Below are 23,982 nucleotides of genomic sequence, written 5' to 3' on the forward strand. Positions count from 1 at the left end.
CGAGCACCGCCGCAGCAGGGAGACGCAGGAACCCGCAGAGGTGCACGCTGGGACCTGTAGTCTTGAAGCGAAACCTCGATGATGACACTGTCGCTATCAAGTGTGGGAAAAGACACATTTCGCGCGTGTATGTATACGTTGAGAGAGACTGGAAAGCCATTGCTGATATAGACGGTTAACTTTTACGCTTTGCGTAGATGACAGAAGATATTCTCTCTTTCCCGCCACCCCTGCTTTAACGTGATAAATGTCTTTAACTATTTGAACTGTTCTTCCTCTCTATCCGCTGAACGTCGGTGAAAAAGATGTGACTCGTATATGTATGTATGTTATACGTAATCTCAGAGTGTATTCTTAGAACTAAGCTTGATTTTAATTATTTTAATACGTTATCAGACATTTAAAATGATGGATATTTTATGCTTGTCTAAATATCGTGAAAAAAATATAAATTGTTCTTTAGACGCATGTAAGAAAATTAATACATTTCCAGAAATCTTAAATCCTGTCACACGCAATTATGTAAAAATATTATGCATAGATTGAGACTTGATACTTTATTAAGGCTGTTAAGTTATTAAAATATCCTCTATATTTATTACTACAATTCCCACAAAACACTCTATTTAATACTGCATTGTGGTTTTTGCAGTCAATTTGACTGAACTCTGTTTTCTGGTACACTCGCCCGCGGCCTTAAAAAACTACAAATCCCCTGGACGTAGCGCTAATGTCAGATTTGTGTTGGTTCCTATTTAGAGACGTATTTGAGAAGTCAACGTATTTACAGTAGGTACATCATGTTTATCTAGTATTTTAACTATTTAATATACAAGGGTATGTCAGGTATACGAATTTTGAGGTGTGGACGTATCTAAGTCTGTGCAAATTTGTTCTTTGTAATTTTGAACTCTTGTAACAATTTAGCCCTATGTCACGAGAGGAATGACCTGTTCGGCAAATACTGTTTACGTCTGTGTGCCGAGTGTTTAATATTTAATTCTCCTTTTTAAAAGCTTAATGAAACTTTGAAATGTTGAGTTGATCAGTGCAGTAACTAACCATGTAATTATTCGATTTAGTTATAAAACCGTTTAACAAATACGTCGTTCTTTTCTGAAGACTGTCGGTACTCAAAAGTACACTTTAATCTCATATGCAGCTGGTGAGCTGCTCCAGTTCATATTTGTAATCCCCAGGTTTAAAGATTTGTCGCTGACTCTTTTGCAGCCTCTGTCATAATGGCGGATGAAAAACCAATCCACGAGCAACGATTTGATGCTGCAGTGAAAGTAATTCAGAGTTTACCGCAAAATGGTAAGTGCTTCGATTTCTGTTTTATTACACGAGACTACCTTCAAATTACTTCTGGATAATAGCACCTTGATCCAGCCGGACTTTGTGTTAGTTTTTGTTGGTAGCCGTGTGTCTGCAGAAAAGAAAATCTGTCTTTCATTTAAGGCATTATAGATGAAGTAAACTGAAGTTTACTGTAAACAAGTAGTAACGGGTCCTTTGGGTGCTGAAATTACAATAAGTTACTGTGTTGACCCATTCCTGTCTTGTAAGCATTTCATTTGAAAGGCAGTGGATGCAGCTACCTGTTCAGAGGAAAGTTCTACTCAAATTGGATCTTTCTCCCAAATATTATATTACAGTGCCCCTGTCTTTGCTGCTCGATAACATTGTCTTGGCTTTAACTGGGGTTCCATGCGGTAAACGTGGTAATTTGGTGGATACAGTTTTATATATATATCTATTCAATTTCGTTTTACTCAACTGGAACACCCATGTATTTCATCCCATCGGTAGAAGACGCTTGGTTATCTTTTCAAAGATTGTTTTAGCAATATAATCAACAACATTATCACATTTCACCACTCGTGATGCTGATTTGAGTAACAAAATCGCAAGAGCCCCTGGCCTGTCCCTGTGCGAGAGTGTTCAATGCCAGGGCCTCTTCAGAAAATAACTATTATCTTTCCTGCAAGTTAGAAAAAAGTCCACAAAAGCTAGTAAAAGCTCTAAAACATTACAATAATATATTCTTAGACCTCTTACGCTATCCCAGAAAGCTTTGGAAGTTAATTAAAATTATGAAGGATAAGTCAATTTAGTTACTGCCAAAATACTGTTATGACAACGAAAAACACATTTAATTCAGTCACTTAACATCTCATTTATACTGATATGGTTGCGTGTTTTCTAGGTCAATTTTTAACTACAAGGCTGATTTGGTTTAATCTGTTGTGGTCAAGTTCCAGAGTCCCTTCATTTTTATTATGCAGCAAGTTACTGAGTCAATACAAACTGAACTTGGAAGACTGACAGTGATAAGACCTCTGATCACAAGGGTATCGAACCAGTTCTGATCAAATTAGACACTCATTTAATATCTACTCTGCTGTTTCATTTATTCCAACTCCTTGTAATCCTAACAGACTCAGAATAGTCCCTTGTTCTGTCTCTGTTTTGAAGAGGCTGTTAAATCAGACTCTTGACTGCTGTAGATCTGTATTCATTTTTCCCTGCCTTTCTAAGAACATGTGAAAAATTGCTCGCAAACAGTTCAGCTCTTTTTAGACACAGTTTTCTTTTAGCAGATACACAGCCTGTTTTCTTTCAGGGTGTGATTGCAATCTTAAAGGTTCTCAAGGATATTATAATCACGTTGGATCAAAATCACATTTCTGCAGCCTTCTCGATTGTTTTATCTACAGCGTTTGATATGGTGAATCACTGTATACTTCCAAAAAGTTGCATTTAGGATTCATGTTGTTTATAAAATCTCTCATATGATGTTGCTATTACTTACACAACTACAGAGTGAATATACTACTTCTGTTAATAATAAGATAGTTTGTTGCACACCCTTTAAAAGTCCATCGGGTTTCAATCACTGGTCCATACGGTCTTCTTCATGTGTGTTAGCAGTATTGCTCAGTCAAAAGATAAGTCTCTTATCTACTTATATGTGATGACCATCTTACACTTCACAGGATGCACTTTATCTTTAATGACTAATCTTCAGTTTTGTTTACACAGAATTCAGTAGGCTTTCTATAAACTTGACCTTTTTCTAAGCATTAATAAAACAAATATACTAATAAAACTAATAACAGCACTACTAAAACTGTATGCTGTGTAATAAATGATACTTTGAACTTCTCCCTGAGTAACTTGTGCAAAATGCTTCAGGAAAGATCATGTGAGGAGCAGGTCACATTTTGTAAATATCTAGACATCTAGTGGAATAGTGCTTTAATGTTCATAATTTATATTAAGAAAATGCACGCTTAAATGTAGGTTTTGTTTCTACTCTTATTAGGCTTGATTCAGGTTTCTTTAGGTTATACTAGTTCAAATGTTTGCACTCCACATTAAGGACCATGGTGATGTTTTACAGGGCTTATAAAGCAGTTTTGGGGAATTCTGATGTCTTTCAGTACCTAGTTCTGCAGAGCGACAAGCCACCAGAGTTTTCTGGGTCGCCCTTAAAACCTGCTCTTTTTAACACTTGGAACAATTTTGTTTCATTTCCATTAGCAGGTAAACTTTATCCGTTAAGTAATCATTTGAACTGAAAATGCCAAACATCCTGAAGCTCTCGGAGATCACAGTTGACCTTTACTGACTTCACTGAACCAAACGATCTATTAAATTTACTGAATTTGTCGAAGCTCGATCGAAAAGATTGTGCCTTTTCAACACGGGGGCTGGTCAGTCCTGTCTCATGCTATTCTGTCATGTGATTTATTTTTTCCCACTGGCACCCCTTACCAAACACATCATCAGCAGCCATATCACCCTGCAACTCACAACTGGCAACCCACTGAAGCTAAGCAGGTGTGAGCCTGGTCAGTACCTGGATGGGAGACCTCCTGGGAAAAACTAAGGTTGCTGCTGGAAGAGGTGTTAGTGGGGCCAGCAGGGGGCACTCACCCTGCGGCTCATGTGGGTCCTAATGCCCCAGTATAGTGACAGGGACACTGTAAACAGGCACCGTCCTTCGGATGAGACGTAAAACCGAGGTCCTGACTCTCTGTGGTCATTAAAAATCCCAGGGCGCTTCTCGAAAAGAGTAGGGGTGTAACGGCACTGCACTGGGGCTGCACACTGGTGGAGGGGAGTCCCCATTACCTGTAAAGAGCTTTGAGTGGAGTGTCCAGAAAAGCGTTATATAAATGTAAGCAATTATTATTATTATTATTATTATTATTATTATTATTATTATTATTATTATTATTATTATCTACATAGCTGATGGACACTAGTTAGGAAAATACTTTCCCCTCGTCATAATTTATTGTGCCATCTTTCAATTTAAGATTTAGTCTATACATCCATTTGGTAAGTGCTTTATACAATTCAGGGTCACGGGGGTAGCTGGAGCCCGTCTTGGCGAGCGACGGGCCCAAGGCAGGGTGTTCCGCCCCCCTGAATGGGACACTGGTCCGTCACAGGGCAGGCACAAATACGCACACCCTTGCACCAGGACCTATTTCCCCAGAAGCCAGTTAACCTGCTGGTATGTCTTTGGACTGTGAGAGGAAACCGGAGCGCCCAGAGGAAACCCATGCAAACATGGTGGTGTGGTGGCTCTGTGGCGAAGGATCTGCGCCTGTGGCTGAAAAGTTGCCGGTTCCTAACTTACTGAATTTGTCGAAGCTTGCCCATGTTTCAGGTCATTACTCGTGGCTGATTTAAAGGAGACTTGGAAGATCGAAAGGATTGTGCCTTTTCAACACGGGGGCTGGTCAGTCCTGTCTTATGCTATTCTGTCATGTGATTTATTTTTTCCTCCTGGCAGAGGAATCCTACTCTGAGCAAGGCCCTTAAACCCAACTACTCCAGGGATGCTGTATAAATGGCTGACCCCGCGCTCTGACCCCAAGCTTCTCTCTCCCTGTCTGTGTGTCTCATGGAAGGCAAGCTGGGGTATGCGAAAAGACAAATTCCTCATACAAGAAATTGTACAGGGCCAATAAAGTGATCTTCTCTCTTAATTCTGAGTTCCCAAAACTGAAGCCAGGGCCCCAGTGCTGCTAACCACTGCGCCACAGTGCCGCCCTTAAGATGAAGTACTTGCAATTTGTTTTCAATTTGAACCTTCCAATATCAACGGCTGTCTTTAGGTTCATGCCATTTGAAAGTGCCGTGGCCAGTGACTGGGACAATCTGCAGAGTAAGCTGAGGCTCCCCACATTTAGTCTGAGAACGCTTTCAGTTGTACCTCTTCCGTCTGACTCTCGCACCTGTTAAATAACACAAGGGGATTTGGAGGGGCTCATGTTTTTTTATTGTCCTTCTCTTTCTTTCACTCTTTTGTTTTCTCTGTAACATCGGTGTGAGCCTCTTGGTCCAGTCTTTATGATGAATTAGAATGTTTTCTCACCTGATCAAGCTAGTTGAATAAACGATTGTCATCTGTCAGGTCTTTAAATAATAAGCAAATTCCAATTTGGCAAAAAAAAGCATAAGTTTTAAAAGTGTGCTTGAATTAGCAAGAGTCAAGACTTGTCAAATTCAAAATGTCAGTTATTTCATTGTTGGAATAACATTTGCAGGTCACCTGATATGTCAGTAAAGCTAAATGAGGGAATAATGAGCATTTGATTATTTGTTTGAAACTGATAAGTATGGAAGGTGATGCCTGTTGTAGCCGCTGTATAGAATTACCACCGTGAAGAGTTTATTAGCTCCTACCTGTAAATGTGCTGTGAATATTTGGTTCATGCAGTTTCATGCTTGAGCTCTAGTTTTCCCTAACTCTCACGAGGAAAATTTCTCCAGGGACTGATGGCACTGCTGTGTTCTGCAGCGATCGCAGGGACCTGGTACTTGTGTTGCGTGGTGTGTTCTCCATTACTGATCAAGCCAGCTGTCTGGATAACTTGCCATATGCATAATTTTCTGGGTGTTATGTAGCTTCTAAAACAAAAACCAAAATGTGCAAAAACATGTGTAACTCCTAAAAGGGCACGGTTTTAAGTATGTATCTTCTATTTTAAGCAATTGAGTATTTAATAGATGAAAATTACTATGTGAGACATGTTGCTCATTAATCCAAGGATCTCGAGTCTGTTTGGAAGGATCCCAGGGAATCTCTCAACAGCTTGGTAAGGGTAGTGTGTTCCAGACTCCCACAACCTCGCAGTTTACCCTCCTAAGCACTCTTCCTCACAATTTCTACTTGTCCTCTCTTCCCTTTTCCATTCATGAATGTAACCTGTTTGTCAATATCTCTTAGGACTTTGAATACTTTGAACAATCCTCTTTGCTCAAGGCTGAAGGGAGTCAGATTCTATATGTGACACTGCCTTTAGACCCAAGGGAGCCACCATAATGATTTTGGAAGTCTTTCTGAGAGTGCAGTATCCTTTTTATATATCTTGCCCAGAATTGCACACAATTAGCATTTATTCTAAATGAAGTCCAACTAGTGCATTCTATAACCTTAACATAATGTAGTCTCTATTAACTTGTACAGTAACTCCGAATTGAGAGCGGAACTAAGTCAATGTGTGCATCCCCTCTGACATTTGTAACATGTGTTCCTAACCCCAGCATGACCTTGCGTTTATCTTTATTACTTGTCATACGTACTGTATCTCCTTTGGCACATCAACAGTTTTTGCATGCTCCTCCGAATCCCATGTTTTTGTAAGTTCATTTTATCCAAGTCTGGGTCATTGTTTGATTATTTTCTCAGATTCAAAAACTCTACCCTTGGAAGGGTGCTATATTATTTTTAAAGTTGTACGGAAGATTTACATTTGCGTCTCACTTCTGACGCTGTTTAAAAATATTCTAACAAGTTAGGCACGCTCACAGGAGGAATCTCTTTGAAATATTATCCAATTTAAATAATTCCTACTGTGCACCTTTGTACTGAGTTGTATAAGTATAATACAACAAGAACACAGAAAATTATTTCAGCGGTGACTGTTTTAGTTTTGAGTGATTATGGCTTGCTTGTCTGAGGTTACCGTTTGTGACTGTCATGTTCATCCGTGTGCTATGAAGCTGTACGAGCAAAATGTCATAACTGAAGTTTTAGAGTAAATAAAACAGCTACCGGTGAGAATTTAGCATCTGGGTTCCTACTAAGACAGAATTGAACTTTGAAATTGAATTGGATCATTTTTCAGATCTTGGATGTCTGCATGCTGTATCATTTGCTGTATTTTTTTTTTGTCTTTGAACAGGTTCTTTTCAGCCATCCAACGAAATGATGCTGAAGTTTTATAGTTATTATAAGCAAGCTACACAAGGTCCCTGTAACATCCCCCGGCCTGGCTTCTGGGATCCAATCGGTAAATACAAATGGTAAAGTGGATTTTCAGAACACCAGTTATTTTTTGTCCTTGTTAGACTGCAGTACACAGCGACATTCAAGAGCTATGTAATTGTATATATCCTGAACTGCGTTATCATTCAAGATTTGTTTTACCCTTCCGTTTACATACAAATAATTTGTTTGTTAAAAAATGGGGCCAAAGCAGTCGAGGTGAAAAACCCAGCAGTCACAGGCATCGCAAGGATTCTTCCACTTGGCGCAGCGAGACCAAGCTCCATTCACTGCGGCTCATTGACGGGGTGTGTTTGGAAACTGTTCTACAAATTGAAAATTGTGTCGCACAAGAACAGCTGGTAGCCTGGCCGGGCTTACCAGAGCTCCAAAGAATAGTAAACAAGTGTTGTCTGAATAGAAGCCGCTGTGGGAAATAATTGTAGGAAGATGTGGAAGGATGCCCAGATAATAAACGTGGCACTGTGTGTTGCCTATATCCCATTGAAAAACTTCTGCCTCCTGGGGGAAGTGTCAGATTATGCCACTGGAATTCCTTCAGATGATGCCATGTCACAGTATTGAATGGAATAGAATATGTGTTCAGTAAAATTAAGGCCGCTTTGGCTTTTGTTATTTTTGGAGTTTGGAAGATAAAGACAACAAATGAGAGGGGCCCTTTGGCCAATCGAGTTCGTTTATTGCCAATAGCTAATTGATCCAATTACCTTGTCCGGCTATTTCTTGAAAGGACCAATGTTATTGGCTTCATCAGCATGGCTGGGTAGCTTTTTCCAGACCCCCCACAGCCTTTCAGAAACCTTAAAGGGTTTTGTGTCCCGTCAGTGTCTTCGAGGTTCTTCTGCAGAAACATAGTTCCAGAGCCTCCGGGTGGTTCATCTGCTGAGGACAGTCACCTGTGTCTAAGGTTGAGCACCAAGATCCAGGCATTGCGGGTCTGATTCGTGATGGGTCATCGTGCGTCCCCAATGGGAGGGAGAGTTCTATGATCTAGGTGTCATGGGTTCGAGTCTGTTTTGTGATATTAGTCCCCTGTGCCCAGGATTGATCGTGCGTCCCCAATGGGAGGGAGAGCTCTATGATCTAGGCGTCATGGGTTCGAGTCTGTATCGTGACATTAGTCCCCTGTGTCCAGGATTGATCGTGCGTCCCCAATGGGAGGGAGAGCTCTAGGAACAAGGCGTCACAACAGGTTTGAGTCTGTATCGTGACATTAGTCCCCTGTGCCCAGGATTGATCGTGCGTCCCCAGTGGGAGGGAGAGCTCTACGATCTAGGCGTAACAGGTTCGAGTCTGAGTCATGACACTAGTTGACTAACTGGGACTGATTGTGACTCCAAGGGCAGGGTGGGAATTTTCAGCAAACGCAGACCCTGGGCACCTGGGCGCAAGTTTGTGGTGCTGGTGGCAAGGGACGTGCCTTTCTTACAGTGGACGCCCTGCCCCGGACCAAAATGTTAAAAATGTAATGGCTGGAAAGTGTCGGCAGACTCCGTCGTCATGCCCACTTCCTCATTCCGTCCTGTGTAAGGGCACAGCGTTCATATCTGTGAACTGAGACGTGAAAATAAATCTCGCATCGGGTATATAAATCTATTTTGTGAACGGGTTATAAGCCGTCAAATTGATGAGAGCAATAATTGTGATCATAGGGATAAATCAGTGTAACACGGTGATTCCAGTTCCCATTATATCATCTCTGAGTTGACATGTGTTCCCATGCTGTCTGTGAAAGGGCAGCAGAAATTCCAGGCATGTTGGAATGCTGCGTGGTTGTTATAGTACTTGGACAGTGACCTGAGAAAACCTTTCTCCAATGAGATGATATATCACCACATAAGAATTCTAAGGAGCAAGAAGCAGCTGCTAAATAATTCATAGTTCAATTGCCTTAAACTGAGAGAAACAGCACTTCACTTGAATCATATATTTGATTCTCTTTATTGTAAGCAGACAATAAAGATGTGTGATTTGTGTAATGTTTTGTGATATTTTGCTACATTGGCTTAATGGGCTGAAAGGCTTCCCCTTATTAGAAACCAGTCATTTACAGTGTTTACTGAAATGTTTCAGATCATCAAACAAATTGAAATATTAGACAAAGATAACACAAGTAAACACAAAATGCAGTTTTTAAATGAAGGTTTTTATTATTAAGGGAAAAAAAAATCCAAACCTACATGGCCCTGTGTGAAAAAGTTATTGCCCCCCCCCTGTTAAAACATAAATCAACTGTGGTTCACACATCTTTGGAAAGCTGAGTTCAATTTCTCTAGCCACACCCAGGCCTGATTACTGCCACACCTGTTCTCAATCAAGAAATCACTTAAATAGGACCTGCCTGACAAAGTGAAGTAGACCAAAAGATCCTCAAAAGCTAGACATCATGCTGCAATCCAAACAAATTCAGGAACAAATGAGAAACAGAGTAATTGAGATTTATCAGTCTGGAAAAGGTTATAAAGCCATTTCTCTAGCTTTGGGACTCCAGCGAACCACAGTGAGAGCCATTATCCACAAATGGCGAAAACATGGAACAGTGGTGAACCTTCCCAGGAGTCGCCGGCCGACCAAAATTACCCCAAGAGCGCAGCGATGACTCATCCAAGAGGTCACAAAAAACCCCACAACAACATCCAAAGAACTGCAGGCTTCACTTGCCTCAGTTAAGGTCAGTGTTCATGACTCCACCATAAGAAAGAGACTGGGCAAAAATGGCCTGCATGACAGAGTTCCAAGACGAAAACCACTGCTGAGAAAAAAGAACATAAAGGCTCGTCTCAGTTTTGACAGAAAACATCTTGATGATCCCCAAGACTTCTGGGAAAATACTCTGTGGACTGACGAGACAAAAGTTGAACTTTTTGGAAGGTGTGTGTCCCATTACATCTGGCGTAAAAGTAACACAGCATTTCAGAAAAGGAACATCATACCAACAGTAAAATATGGTGGTGGTAGTGTGATGGTCTGGGGCTGTTTTGCTGCTTCAGGACCTGGAAGACTTGCTGTGGTAAATGGAACCATGAATTCTACTGTCTACCAAAAAATCCTGAAGGAGAATGTCCGGCCATCTGTTCGTGACCTCAAGCTGAAGCGCACTTGAGTTCTGCAGCAGGACAATGATCCAAAACACACCAGCAAGTCCACCTCTGAATGGCTTAAGAAAAACAAAATGAAGATTTTGGAGTGGCCTAGTCAAAGTCCTGACCTGAATCCGATTGAGATGTTGTGGCATGACCTTAAAAAAGCGGTTAATGTACAATAGCTACAAAAATGTAGGTTTGGATTTTTTTTTCCCTTAATAATAAAAACCTTCATTTAAAAACTGCATTTTGTGTTTACTTGTGTTATCTTTGTCTAATATTTCAATTTGTTTGATGATCTGAAACATTTCAGTGTGACACACATGCAAAAAAAAAGAAATCAGGAAGGGGGCAAACACTTTTTCACACCACTGTTTATGTCATATGTATACGTTTTTTTTATTTTCTGAACCTAGTTAGAGAAATGCCTTCATAAGCATTAAAGCAAAGGAAAAGGCTTTCTTGCCTACAGTTTTTGATAGACATGTTAAACATTGTACAAAATAATTTTGTGAGTTCTTGCATGTGACTAGAGCACTAGGATAAATATTTCAAGCCACTATTTTTACTGTTTCATGTTTGAGCATTGAATTTGGAACTGTTGCACAGACGTTTTCTAAACAAAGGTAGCATGAAAAACATACTACTACTTTTTACAGTCCACTGTTATTTATGAAGGTAACTATCAAGCATGTGTCATAATTCCCTACATAATGAGTGAGCTGTGAGTCACAGAGATAACTGGAAGGAGTTTCACAGCCTTTAGTCTAGAATGTCAAACTGGTGAAGCTACCATACTCATTATGATTTTAAAAGAATATTAATAAAAGCCGACTTGTGTTATATTTTTCTAAAGGGATGCTTGGAAGTCTTTAGGCAGCATGTCCAAGGATGAAGCGATGACTGCGTACGTTGAAGAGATGAAAAAGGTACAGTCCATTGCAATAATTTTATGTTTACTCATTCGAACAAAACACAGAAAAACCACTATTCCTGTTTAAAATTCAGATCCTGGAGACAATGCCAATGACGGAGAAAGTGGAGGAACTGCTACGCGTTTTGGGACCGTTCTACGAAATAGTGGAGGACAAGAAGATGATCACCCAAGTATCTGACCTGACCTCAGGTGACTGACCACATGTAGCTACACCGAGGGAAATTCTGTAAGATCAAGCTGAGAGTTTGTGCATGGTGATGCAGGAGTTAGTTAGCCATCCCTTTATCAAAATAATATAAGTTTATTCATAGGGTAGCAGTATGCATAATGTATCAATTTTTCCTGAAGGTTATTGAGATAGATTATCAAAATCTTTGATATTCATCACCTATGAAGTCTAGGCAGAACTGCCTAAAAAAATTGCATTTTCAAAACAGATTAGTGACCATCATGTATGCCCTTAATAAGGAAATCATCTCTGTGATTTTTACTTATTTTGGAAATGTTTACAGGACATAGATTATTAAACTACTGTATCGTGTATAAATTGAACCTTCGTAGAAAATACCATGCCAAACTTTTCATTGTCTTTTCTTTGTAGCTAAACAATAGTCTGCTCTTCAGTTTGCTTCCCCCACATGTAAAACAGCACAGTACATTAACATAACATTTTTCCTGTTTTTAGACAATTCTCACTGCTCACTGTTGTATTTTTTAAAAACTTCAGAATTTGCATAACTGGTAAAAATATTTAAGAATACCTCAATATTTGAGGGGGATATGCAAAATTTCCTTATACAATGATTGTTTTTGGAAATTAAACCGACTCTTCTGCAAGCGAGATAACATTGCCCTAAACTCAAATTTAGAAATGAATATATATTTTCTTGCAGAGCAAAAATGTCTGCTTGATCTTCGGATTATAAGTTTTGAAAGTGCAGAGTTGACAGAAGTGTAGTGTAGGGTTTTTTTTTTAGTTGTTTTACTTAGAATTTGGGGAAAGGATAGAAGAAGAGGAGTAGCTTTTGAACTGGGGTGAAAAGCATGAAAGGTTTTCCTGCTAATGCATTCATCAGCATTAATCTAATTATTGTTTGCTTCTGTTTCTTGCTCAGCCCGATTGGAAAAATTTGCTAGGTCACTGGAAGGCAAGTGTGTTCTTGTGTGGTCTCTGCCATCTTCATTAGTGTCCGGCTCCCGTTAGTGTCCGTGGCTTAGTGAGCTCTGTACAAAACCATTGCTTTGTAGCGCCACTGTTCCTGTTAGTTCTGTGTATGACCAGCGTCTGAAGATGAACACAAAGTACAGAAGTATCAGTGTGTGGTTATATAAGCTGTGGCCTAAACTGGATCAGAAAATGTTAATGCACATCGGAGGAGTAACTGATGTTTTACAAATCTTGGCTACTCCTGGACATCGAACTATGTTCAGTATTTAATATGGAGCGTACATAAACATGGTCCATAGATGAATATGTGAGTTCCGTACAGAGGTCAAGTTTGTCATGTAGTCTTCCCCAGGTTTTTCTCTCATCCCTTCCTTTGTCCACCAGCTAATGTTTGCACTAATCGTTTTGATGCCGTCCAATGCCTTTCGGTGTCCGTTTCTACGTCTTCTGCAGTAAGGAGGCGTTAGAAGGAGTAAAGGGCTGTTTTAGAAGGGCTGCTTTGCACAACTCTGTTCCATACCATGGTTGCTCTCAGGTTTTGGGAATATGTTGACATCGACGCCAAAGAGCATTGCAGTGAACGGCAGGATGGACAGCAGTGACAGCGGAGCTGAGTCCGAGAGTGATAAAAACGAGGAGGAGGAGGAGGAAGAGGAGGAAGAAGAACAACAAAAGGAGACTGAAAAAGGTACGGAGGATCTTCAAGAGTCAAACGCAACAGAGATTTCAGCATTCCCACACAAAACCGCTCAGAATAAAGACGTGCATTCTGCTGCTGTTTCTTGTTGTTGTGAACATCTGTAAGATTTTTTGGTTCACAGGAACATTACAAATCAAATCCAAGATTGTATGGTTCTTAAAGTATACCCGGTGTAGGAGATAATATAAACTAATATTCCTTGTATTGGAATGTCCCAAAACTGCAGTTACTGAAAAAAGAAACAGTGTTCAATACCAACAAACTAAAGCATTCAAAGATGAGATCCTTCAGTGATATTCTCTCTCTGCTTTAAAATGGAAACTAGAGATTAGGTTTTACTGAAAAATGTATGGGAACATTTCTCAAAAGAGATTTAATTTAATTTCGGTTTACGTATTAGTTATTCAGTGATTATTAGAATTTCCGAAACCTTGAAAAAACAAGCAGTGTTTATCACAAAAACCCTTTAGCTTACCAAGAAGATAAGCATCGACTTTTCCATTTAACACTTAAGTGCGCGATCTTCCTTTCGATTTCACTCAGACTCGGTGAAAGGCGTTTCGGACCAGAGGAAAACGACCGAGGGGGCTTCGGGAAAGGAGAATGTCTTGCGTGCCGACATGGAACATGATGTCCCGTCTGCGGTGAAGGAGATCGATGGTCAGAAGACCCCGTTGAGCGCTGAGGACTCGGAAGAGAAGCTGACCGGCACAACCCAGAAACTGGAGTCAAACCAGCACCACAGGGTTAATGGTCACCTCCAGGGTAAGCCACCTGAATGCGATCGGTTGTAGTCATCCAACTCCTCTGTTATAATTTCTGTGAGCTTCAAGGATAGGGTTAGATATCTTAATTGAAACAAGACATTTTTAATACTCTGTGGAATTACCTTTACTGCACATCCTTACCGTCAACATAGGATGTAGTGAACTGTGCTCTAAAAAGGGGACCATTTTCTCTCATTACTGTATTCTAGTCTCTGGTCCTGTTAAAAACTGATGCGTTTAAAATTTGATCTTCAGAGTATGAGAGTTTTTTTCTAGTTGGGGAAAAAATGAAAATACCTGAGACCATACAAAGGAGAGATCTGATAATTAGCTTGGAGTTTGGTTTTCAAAAAAATTTCATTTGATTATTTTTCCCTGTTATATAATCATCCTTGTCCTATATTGTAGATTATAATATTCCAGAGTGCCTCCATGCTATGGCTACACTCGCCTGTTACTCAGACTATTTAGTAACATCACATAGTATGTTGTATGTAGTATCAAATAAAATATTAAAGATATTTTAAATGTGACTTTAAATCTTTTTTCTCTCTAACAGATTTCTTTTATAATTTGAACAGAGCTGAGTGGATGTTCATGTTCTCTTTATAATATTGTGCTGTACTCCTCAGATCACAGTGAGGATGTGTCTAGCTTGCATCACCTGCCAAGTGACTCGGACAGTGAGGTGTACTGCGATTCTATGGAGCAGTTTGGTCAAGAAGAGGTAAGATACACAGCATGTTTATTCGAAAATGGGACGTTTTACTGGTAATAGAGGTCTGAATACCAATAATCATATCCACAATAATATTCGTGAGACTCAGTTCAGTAAAGTGTCTACAGAGTGGCACATAATTTTGTGTGTGTGTGGTAAAAGTGCCTCACCATCCCTCAGCAGACATGTCTGATGTTCGGAAAACCTACCATTGAAAACGTAATTGGGAAAACTTGATTAGTCAATCAGTTCTCATTGCTCACCTGCGGGCTGAAGAAGTAGTGGACAAACTGGGGTCAGCAACACCACTAATCACCTAACACTGGATATAAAAAATACAATCGGATTTCTTTTTTATCTCGTCTGTTGTTATTTTTCCAGAACCCCGAGGTTCTCGTGAACCTCTCCCTGGAGACTGGTGAATGGAGTCACGCTCCCTTCCTGGCGAGGACAGAGCCGGTGCTGGGAGGGGAGCCCCAAAGGGGCTGTCTGCAGGAAGGCGCTGAGGGTGTCAGACACGGGGGGGAGGATGGGAAAGACGGTGGAAACCCACCGCAGAGAGACAGATTGAGTGCCGAACGCTCTGACACTTCAGGACCCAGGAAAGGAAGAGGTACAGTTCATTATTCCTTTAATTTATTGACTTTGTAAAATGACAGATTGCAAACGGCCATACATGTCATATATAATAATAATAATAATAATAATAATAATAATTGCTTACACTTATATAGCGCTTTTCTGGACACTCCACTCAAAGCGCTTTACAGGTAATGGGGACTCCCCTCCACCACCACCAATGTGCAGATGTATGTATATATGATGAGTATCTCCTGTAACACGATTGTGATGTCTTCTGTTGGTAATGTATTGGGCTGTGACATAAGACAAATTTCCCCCAGAGGATGAAGCTCGAATCGAATGTATTTTAATAGAGGTGGTATTTACGGATGGTGTTTGCAGATGGAAGAGTGATGCTGTCGCATGTTCTCCTCGTGGTCATGAAGCTTTTCTCTGAGGGCTGAGGGGCTGTTAAGGTTAATTGATGTCCGAAGTCAACAATTTCTAGTTTCTGTTTTGCATTTTGCTCTGCTACTCTTGCCTGGTGAATCTGAAAACAATCCCTGATAAATGCAAAACGCGGAGCAATTGTATTCTAATCAGTTTAACTGATTAGGTGCTGTGTTAACACAATTTTATTTTTAATATAAATTTTAATAAACCTAGAAACATCTTGAAAACCAATAGAAAATCAGTTTAGCGAGTGTTGTTCGTGGAGCTCACAGGAGAATGATCTCAAATATAGATATTTTAATATGAATCTCTTTTTCCAAAAAGTCTCGTATTTTTTATACACAATAAGATTCATACTCCAAAATGCGCTATAATAGTATTTCAAACAAGAGGCTCGGATTTATGTATTAGTTGAGTGCCAGTATATTTTTTGGTTCCTCCTCGGTTTCTCTTATCTGAAGAGCATGGAAAAATGTTTCTTGGTGAATCCTGAATTAATCATCACAGGAGAGCAAGTAAGCTGCTCCTTTTTGGTACACAAAGATATTGAAATGAAACAGACATATTTTTGATGTTCACGCACACAATGGGAGAACCTTTCCGAGACAGGTTTTGAGTGCCACTTGAATCCTAAATGAAGCAATAGCTAGGAGGTTCCACCCATTCCCATGAGCTCTTACTTTGGCAACACTAGTGTTCATTGAGTTGAGATTCCCCGCCATCGGAATCTGCGCGGCCCATGTTGCCGGTCCGCCCCGTCGGTGACGGCTGTTCTGGGATCAGGTTTCAGGCTGCCAGCAGCAGGAGGAGGGGCCCAGGGAGGCCTGCAGGGCGGCGGAGGGGACGGGGAGCGGTGGGGGACGGACAGCAACACCCGAAGCAGCTTGAATGAGCAGATCGCAGCCACTCTCAACAAGCTGCAGGAAGACATGCAGAGCGTCCTGCAGAGATTGCACACGCTGGAGGCACTCGCGGCCTCTCAGGTAATAAGAGTGATTCTTTACACTTCTCTAGCGCTTTTCTGGCCACGGGGTTCAAAGCGCTTTTTGGGTAATGGGGATCCCCTCCACCACCACCAGTGCGCAGCCCCACCTGGATGATGCGGTAACTGAAAGCATGAACATCACACAGGGGGCGCTCCAAAGAGCTGAAATCTCGAGCAGAGGCGGAAAAGTGGTCCGGGACGGAGCCTGCTGTGATTTGTGTGGGTGGTTCATTCCACCACCATGGAGCGAGGGTGGAGGATGAGAAGGTTCTGGAAGGAGGAGACCAGAGAAGAGGGACAAAGAGCCTGGTGGAAGAGTGGAAGAGGAGAGGCAGAGAGAATGGATGAGGTCTAGGGAGAGCCGAGGAAGAGACCAGTGTAGGCAAAGACTTGGGTTTAAAGTCACGAGGCAGTAGGGAGCCTGAGGAAGAACTGGATTAACGAAGCTAGTCGAGAAAAAGAAAGGAAGAGAAAGAAACAAGGCAAGCTTGCAGAGTTCTAGAGACGTAGGGTGTGGACGTGCTCTAGGCTGTAGCAGGGAGGTCAGCCAGGAGGGCGTAACAGTAGTCTGGGCAGGACATTTTGTACTCCAGCACAGAAGAAGTCTGGTGGGAGCAGGAGAAGGAAGGGTCACGAGGAACAGAGACAGACGGGTTCATAGCAGAGGAAGAGGGGGGAGTGGGTGTGGAGATAAGAGAAAGAAAAATAGAGAGGGGCACAGAAGAAGGAAAGAAAAAGAGATGAGTTTGCAAAGTTGAGTTCAAGATGGAGAAGGTAGGTATGCATCCGGGCCATTGTAGCATACACTGAGCCTGTGAACAGAATTAAGTGGACGCTGCTTTTGATTAATTTGGAACCAGCACTGACACAGAAATCACAATCAGATTCTTTGCCATATTGTCAAGTTATTATTTGGCTGAACTCCTACAATAATTGTAATTGAAGACCATTTTTTGTGATTGTGTAGCTCAAATCATGATTAATCTCTAGTCCTGCAAACGTTTTCTGAAATGCGGGCTTTAAATTATGGAATCACATGACTGCTGCCACTGGAATTAAAAGCCACTGAAAACTTGCTTGAAATTTTTTTGTGGTGTATCCTTTTTCAAAGAGAGGGATGGGGCCTTCATTGACAAAGGATTGTGGGGGGCTACATTTGCTTCTTATTAATCTAAATAAAAATAATATTTCTGGGCTAAGACTTAATTGCTTTCAGACACATTAAAGTGAGTTTAATAATAACAGGAGGATACAAGATTTATAAAATGTTTTAAACACTTTTAACAAATTTAACAAATAATTTGCAAGGTTCCAAGAAACATACTGTAGCATCACACATTCTGAAGTCTTTTACATAACAGGGCTTTTATTTTGTTATGGTAAATATTCCAGCACTGGAAAGTTTGTGTTCTTTTGTAGCCCTGTCTTTTGAAGATGTTTCATGGACTGCTGTTGGTTTCAAGGGTGTGGCGTGTCTCTTGTATATTGCCGGAAGAGCAGTGAAAAGCTTGTTTCCTGCAGTCGTGATGTTTGATCTGTTTGAGTGAGAAATAATCTTTATGCTGCAAGCCTTATCATAACAAACAGCAATACGACAGAAAGTTGTACTGATTGTTAGATCTTGAATTGAAGTACTTCTTCTCGAGCATATATCATCCACAGTTAAATGCAACACGTATTGCCCTTTAACACAGTATCGTTTCTTTTGCTTTAGTTCAGTAAAGCCTTTTCTCTTAACCAGCAGTTCCATTAAGAGTCCCTGGAGAATGTGGTCCCTGAGCTCAACATACACTGTGCACGTTGAGGTTAGCCAAACAAGCAGGTGGCTGCTTTCTTACCTGTGGGCACACAGGGAATACCAGCTTGTGATCTAACATGATCTAAGGCACACAGCACCCACTGGGATCACGCACATGCTTCTTGAGCAGAGTTTGTGCCTTTTTAGGTTTCAAACATGTCGCTTTGCTGACTTTGTGTTTCTCCATTTATTGGGTTTATCTGTTCTGTGCTTTTCAGGCAAGATCATTGTCTTTACAAGCTAATTACCCACCTCCTCCAGTTAACAAGGTAAGACATCAGACCTTCTGTACTTCAGATCTCTTAATGGCTTCTTTGTTTCAGGCTAATAATCTTAATTTATTGGAATGCGATTTTGTAGCATACTGCCAGCAAACTTTGTATCTGAAAATAGACCTGGGCTGCATTATGAACTGGAAGTCCATTTAAACACAATGGATCCTTTTATGTTTTCAAAATTCAGCACAAAGTGTGTATTTACTGTAGCATTTATTAACCTATATTAGCATTGTTAACCATTAGCTTTAAATTAAACGCTTTGCTCTTTACATATGTAGTTCTTTTCCTGTAGTTTATAAATAAAGGTTGTTTTATTGTTAGTGTAGAGCACTACAGCTGTGTTCCTATCTTTGTCGGTTTATTTTTACCATATGTGTAAAATCAGTTAAATTGTTCCACTGTGTGAGTTTAAATTAGCATTAAATACAAGGAAACAAAATGAAGGCCATCAGAATTACTCTTGTAACCGTGGAAGCTGTTTTCAATCTCGGCTGTTTCCCGAACCCGCTTGCTCACATCTGAGGTGTGTGCGCGTCTGCTGGCGCTCGCCCAGGGTGGAGATGTACGGTACCTGGGTGGCTTCTCTCTGGGGGATAACCGGGGTGCTGTTCTTCCAGAAGCCTTCCTGGTGGCCTTTTGACATCTCTCCTGGCACACTCGCGCTCGCGGTAGTCTGGCCTTTCATCGTCCAGTGGCTCGTGCGTCGCTATCTCCAGCGACGGAGAAGGTAATCACAGTTTTTTCAACACTACGGGGCTCAGCACCTTGCTAGGGGAGAAGACCGCAACACTGAGAACACAGTGCAGTGAACAAACCCCTTGAGCTCCTTCAGTACCCCACGGTGGAGTCCTTTGACTGGCGGGATGCTTGAACAAAAACAGACATGCATAGTGTAAGACGTTTGTGGTCTAATTCCGCATTTGGATGGATCATTTCATAACGAATCCAACACATGTTTGTGGGTGTGTCTTACATTCAAGTTGGTGCATGAGCTTTGCCCGTACTTCATTGCCATGCAGCGCTTTGGCCCTGGGTTCAATGCCAGATCTGAGTGGGCTGTCAGCGTGGAGTTTGTATGTTCCCCTCATGTTTGCATAGGTTTCCTCCTACAGTCCAAAGACCATACTGGTAGGTTAATTGGCTTATAGGAAAATTGGCCCTCGGTGTGAGTGTGAGTGTGTGTCTGCATTGCGATGGGCTCGCGTCCTGTCCAGGGTGAATCCTGCCTTGCTCCCGTTGCTTGCTGGGATACACTCCAGCTCCCCCACAGCCCTGAACTGGAAGAACCGGTTAGAAAATGGATGGATGAATAGCCGTGTGTGGGTTTGACCCGACTCGCTTATCTTCTGTTTGAATTTGTGGTTTATCATATAACTCCTTCGAGTTCCAGTGTGGTTTATGGCGATGAGACAATGCAAGAACGCATTGAGAGAGCTCTCGGGAACTGCCGATCTGATGTTTTGTTTTTCTTTCAGAAAACATTAACTGGGATGTTTTGTGACAGAAGACCCATACACTGAGAGTGCTCGAGGTCTGTCCGTGGACACTTGTCCTCCACTGTTCTCTATTGTCTAACGATATAATTCCTGCTTTTGCACTACGAAGAGGCACTACTAGAAACAAGCGGCAACATTCTTAGGATTTACTGATTTACTGTTACTAGAAATGAATTTAATCTTTTAAAGATTAAAAGAAGATCTGAATGTATTGCATTACAATTTATAAATAATCATGCAAGCTCTTAATGTGATGACTGGTAAAAATACAATAATCTTTCATTGGTCAAATACCGCACATGACTAACGTGAAGGAACGAACTTGGCTGTGTGGGGTTTAATTGTATGTAATGGTTTTAATGTAGTAAACGGTTTTTGTTTATTTTAAAAATATTTTAAGTTGAAACGTACAATTATCACTTGGAAGCATGCTGGCAGAATTATGTCTCCTTTGTCGGATGTAAAGGGCATTATGATTGAATTCCATTGTTAAAGGTTTTATTTTTTTTTAATTGATCATGAACTTTCCTGTAGCTCTCTGCTGTGTGGCTGTACTGCAGTGGAAGCCACACATCATCCTCTTTTATTCAGCTCTGGTTATAGTATATATGAGGTTCAATACTGTGGTCAAATATGTTTGATTAAGTTGATTAAATTAAATTGGGTGATAATATATCTGTATTAATCACCAATAATGACTTATTAATTTACCTCAAAGTATGCTAAAGTTAAAGATATAGGAAGGGTCACTATGAGCGTATGATGGCAGCATCTGATTAACTTTGGATGCATTAGGTGTAGTTAAGAAATTTCTATCACGATGGTTAATTGTTACTTTAATTTTTTTGTAAATGTATTGTTACTGTCTGGGCGTGCACTGATGGCAGTGCAGCTGGGGTAATCCACACCTCCACCCTCTAATGTGATCGTAAAGAATGGATGTGTGCGTGATGCATACCGATATATACACATGAAGTCAAAATAGCCATCATTGTTTCACCCTTGTGAAAGACTGGTACATGACTGGCAACTTCATGAGAGCTAAAAGCTGGAGTGAGGAGCTGTTAGAGGTTCACTCTCCTCTTGTATTCTGATTGGACAAACAGCTAATGGCTAGTTTTTTGCATATCATTTATCTATGTAGCTGCTGCTCTTAACTCTCCCCTCAATCTGAAAAGCTGTTGATATTAATTTATTGATAAATGTGAGGACATACAGAAAGACTAAAACAGCTAGTAAACTAAACAAAACAATTAACAGTATAACAGTTTAATGGCACAGTTAAACTGGGGCTTATTGCTGCTGTCTCACACCTCTCGAGTTCTGGTTTAGATACAGACTGGGCTGTGTTTCTGCGGGTTTGCTCCAGGTACTTTGGTTTCCTCCCACATCCCAAAGTCATGGCTATATTAACAGACGTTTCTCAATTACCCCTGTGTGCTTGTTGTGTATGAGAGTAAAACGAAAACATCTGTTAATGTGTAGCTCATGACTGAGTCTTGATTTTAAAGTTTTCTTTCACATAACCATTTGAATCCTAAGCCTTACTCGGTTTTCTACTAATATCTCTGTCCTTTTCAGTAAGTAGATCTTGCCAAATACCTGTGTAATGCATTGTGTTTGTTGCTTGAGCCTTTCTGCATTCCAATGGTCTCTGTCTCCTCTTGACCCGATCAATGGGCCTTTTCTACGGGGATCCTCACAGAGACATGCAAATGCTTTAGAAGGTAGATGCGTTTCTTGTTCTGGCCATGAAAAGGATGGTTGCATGTATCCTAAAATAGATCACGGGCCAGAATAAAAGAGGATGAATCATGTACAGAGAGGTCCAAGGCCAATTGTTGAGTTTCTTTGATTATTTTCAGTGGATAGCAGAAGCATGTTGACTAACATCCTGGAAGGACTGTGCTCTTCCTTGGCTTTTCACTACATGGTGTATGAGTTCCTGCTGCATATGCATCCTTCATTACGTGCTTTTCAATTCTGACATCTTCCTGGTGGATATACGTCTACACCGAACTTCAGTGGCTAAGTTAAGATGAAGATCCACTTAACTAAGACATTTTGAGCATATAGATTTAAATGGATCATACCTCTGTTTCCTACTCTTAAAAAAAAAGTTTGCAGCACTGAAAACCAAGGATCCATATAAATGTCCTGAATGGTGCATTATAGAGGATTATGTCTAGATTTCAACAATTCTAAATGTGCATCCCCATTTGAATTGTAGCTTATATTTACGTAATATAATTTATTGATTATTTTTCTTTTTAATGTAACTTGTCTATTAGTGTTGATAATAGCTGTACAGTTCAGACTGTAGAGATGTAAAATAAAGTGCAATATTTTAATTGCATTCTCTTGGTATACCTAAGGATATAGAAAACCTCTATTAATTTAATCTCAATGTAAAGCATACATTAGCAACAGAACTAGTTTTACAGTTCTAGAGCTGTCTTTTTGTTAAAATACTGTACTTCCTTTCTATGAAGTTTAAACTAATAAGGCTTTAAGTGTTTTGTTTCTTTTTCTGGCCACGAATGGACAGCTTTCAGCATGAAAATGTTAATACTATCTGAAGCATGAATAAAGTTTTCACAAAATATCAATATTGTTATGTTATGTGTCAGATCTCAAGATTGTCGTTTAAACTTTAAACGTAGAAAATGCATGTATAGAACTATGAATAATGACCAACACGTTGGAACACACAACTAGCTATGTATACCTTTGTCTGAAGATCAGCTCCTCAGAGGCGAGGTGTGGCCTCGGAGAGGACACTGAGGGAAAAGGCGCCCAGGGCTTTCTGTGCCATCGGAAGAAGGTTCTACACTATGAATCCCCCCCACAAACCTCTGGCTTGGAATAGGTGAAAGTCTGATCTAACCCAGTGTCCTGGAAGCCAGTGAGACAGGCAGTCCAGTTACAGACCAGATTTACACGAAATGGGTCAAACAGCCAATAGAAGCCCTGCACTTCTGTGAAAACATTCTTGGCGTTCAGAGACAAACACTAAAAAATACGTGCAGGACTGAATTGGGCCAATATACTGTACAACATGAAGACAGGAGATTTTTAACCATTTGTAAGAGATATCTCTTACCCACAAATTCCACGTTCCCTAAAAACAGAATTGCAAGCTCTCTGTAGCAATGTTCAAGTAGGATTTCGGTTTTTTTGGATGATCAGGAAGTAGGGACTCTTGACTAGCACAAGATTCAAGTACTGTCTGCTCCCGTCCCAGTTCTCTCTTGTGGTCTGCCCCTTTTCTTTCTCTTCTTCTTCATCTTTTCTCTGTCTAAATCTGAGCTTATATGGTGTCTTTCTGGACTCTTGATGGACAATTAATCATTTACCCAGCACTTAATGAAGGTAAACGAGGAGATTCTTTTGATCAGTGTTTATCATATCCAGCATGACAAAGTAAACATCCCTTGGTCTGAAGCTCTAAGAAGTAGAAATATTGGTACTAGTTAGGTATTAACCCATTGTGTCTAAATTCTTAGAGACCCCTCCACTGTCACGTACCTAAGCCTGTGACGGGATGTACATTTCTGGCCGTCACACCGATTCAGGCTGCACCATTAGAAGGAATACAAGCTGTGCACCTGTTTGAACCTACTGTCTTGCAAGGTTCTGTCCAATTCTTCCCATGGAGCCCCTGATGTTGTATCTATCCATATGTTTGTTGGGGCTCGAGCCTAGCAAGTTGGACATTCGTTTGCT

The 23,982-nt window shown here is 40.7% G+C and overlaps 1 protein-coding gene across 7 annotated transcripts; it reads left to right on the forward strand.

Annotated features, from left to right (window-relative positions):
* The first annotated feature begins 28 nt into the window (after positions 1-28).
* On the forward strand, positions 29-22,861 carry acbd5a (acyl-CoA binding domain containing 5a). Of its 7 annotated transcripts, none has more exons than XM_088642792.1 (14): positions 29-127; positions 1,231-1,317; positions 7,209-7,329; positions 11,252-11,324; positions 11,404-11,521; positions 12,448-12,480; positions 13,036-13,188; positions 13,744-13,965; positions 14,600-14,694; positions 15,067-15,298; positions 16,483-16,682; positions 18,701-18,751; positions 19,378-19,487; positions 20,236-22,861. In XM_088642792.1, the coding sequence occupies exons 1-14, from the start codon at positions 79-81 to the stop codon at positions 20,243-20,245; spliced, it is 1,554 nt and encodes a 517-aa protein (XP_088498918.1). In that variant the 5' UTR covers positions 29-78; the 3' UTR covers positions 20,246-22,861. The 7 variants fall into 7 exon arrangements, with proteins under 7 accessions (XP_088498918.1, XP_088498919.1, XP_088498922.1 ...); XM_088642796.1 differs by lacking the exon at positions 29-127 and adding an exon at positions 150-320; XM_088642794.1 differs by lacking the exon at positions 29-127 and adding an exon at positions 675-789.
* The last annotated feature ends 1,121 nt before the right edge of the window (positions 22,862-23,982 follow it).

The sequence above is a fragment of the Lepisosteus platostomus genome, chromosome 8 (genome assembly GCF_059453375.1).
Source record: "Lepisosteus platostomus isolate fLepPlt1 chromosome 8, fLepPlt1.hap1, whole genome shotgun sequence".
Taxonomy (NCBI): Eukaryota; Metazoa; Chordata; class Actinopteri; order Semionotiformes; family Lepisosteidae; genus Lepisosteus; species Lepisosteus platostomus.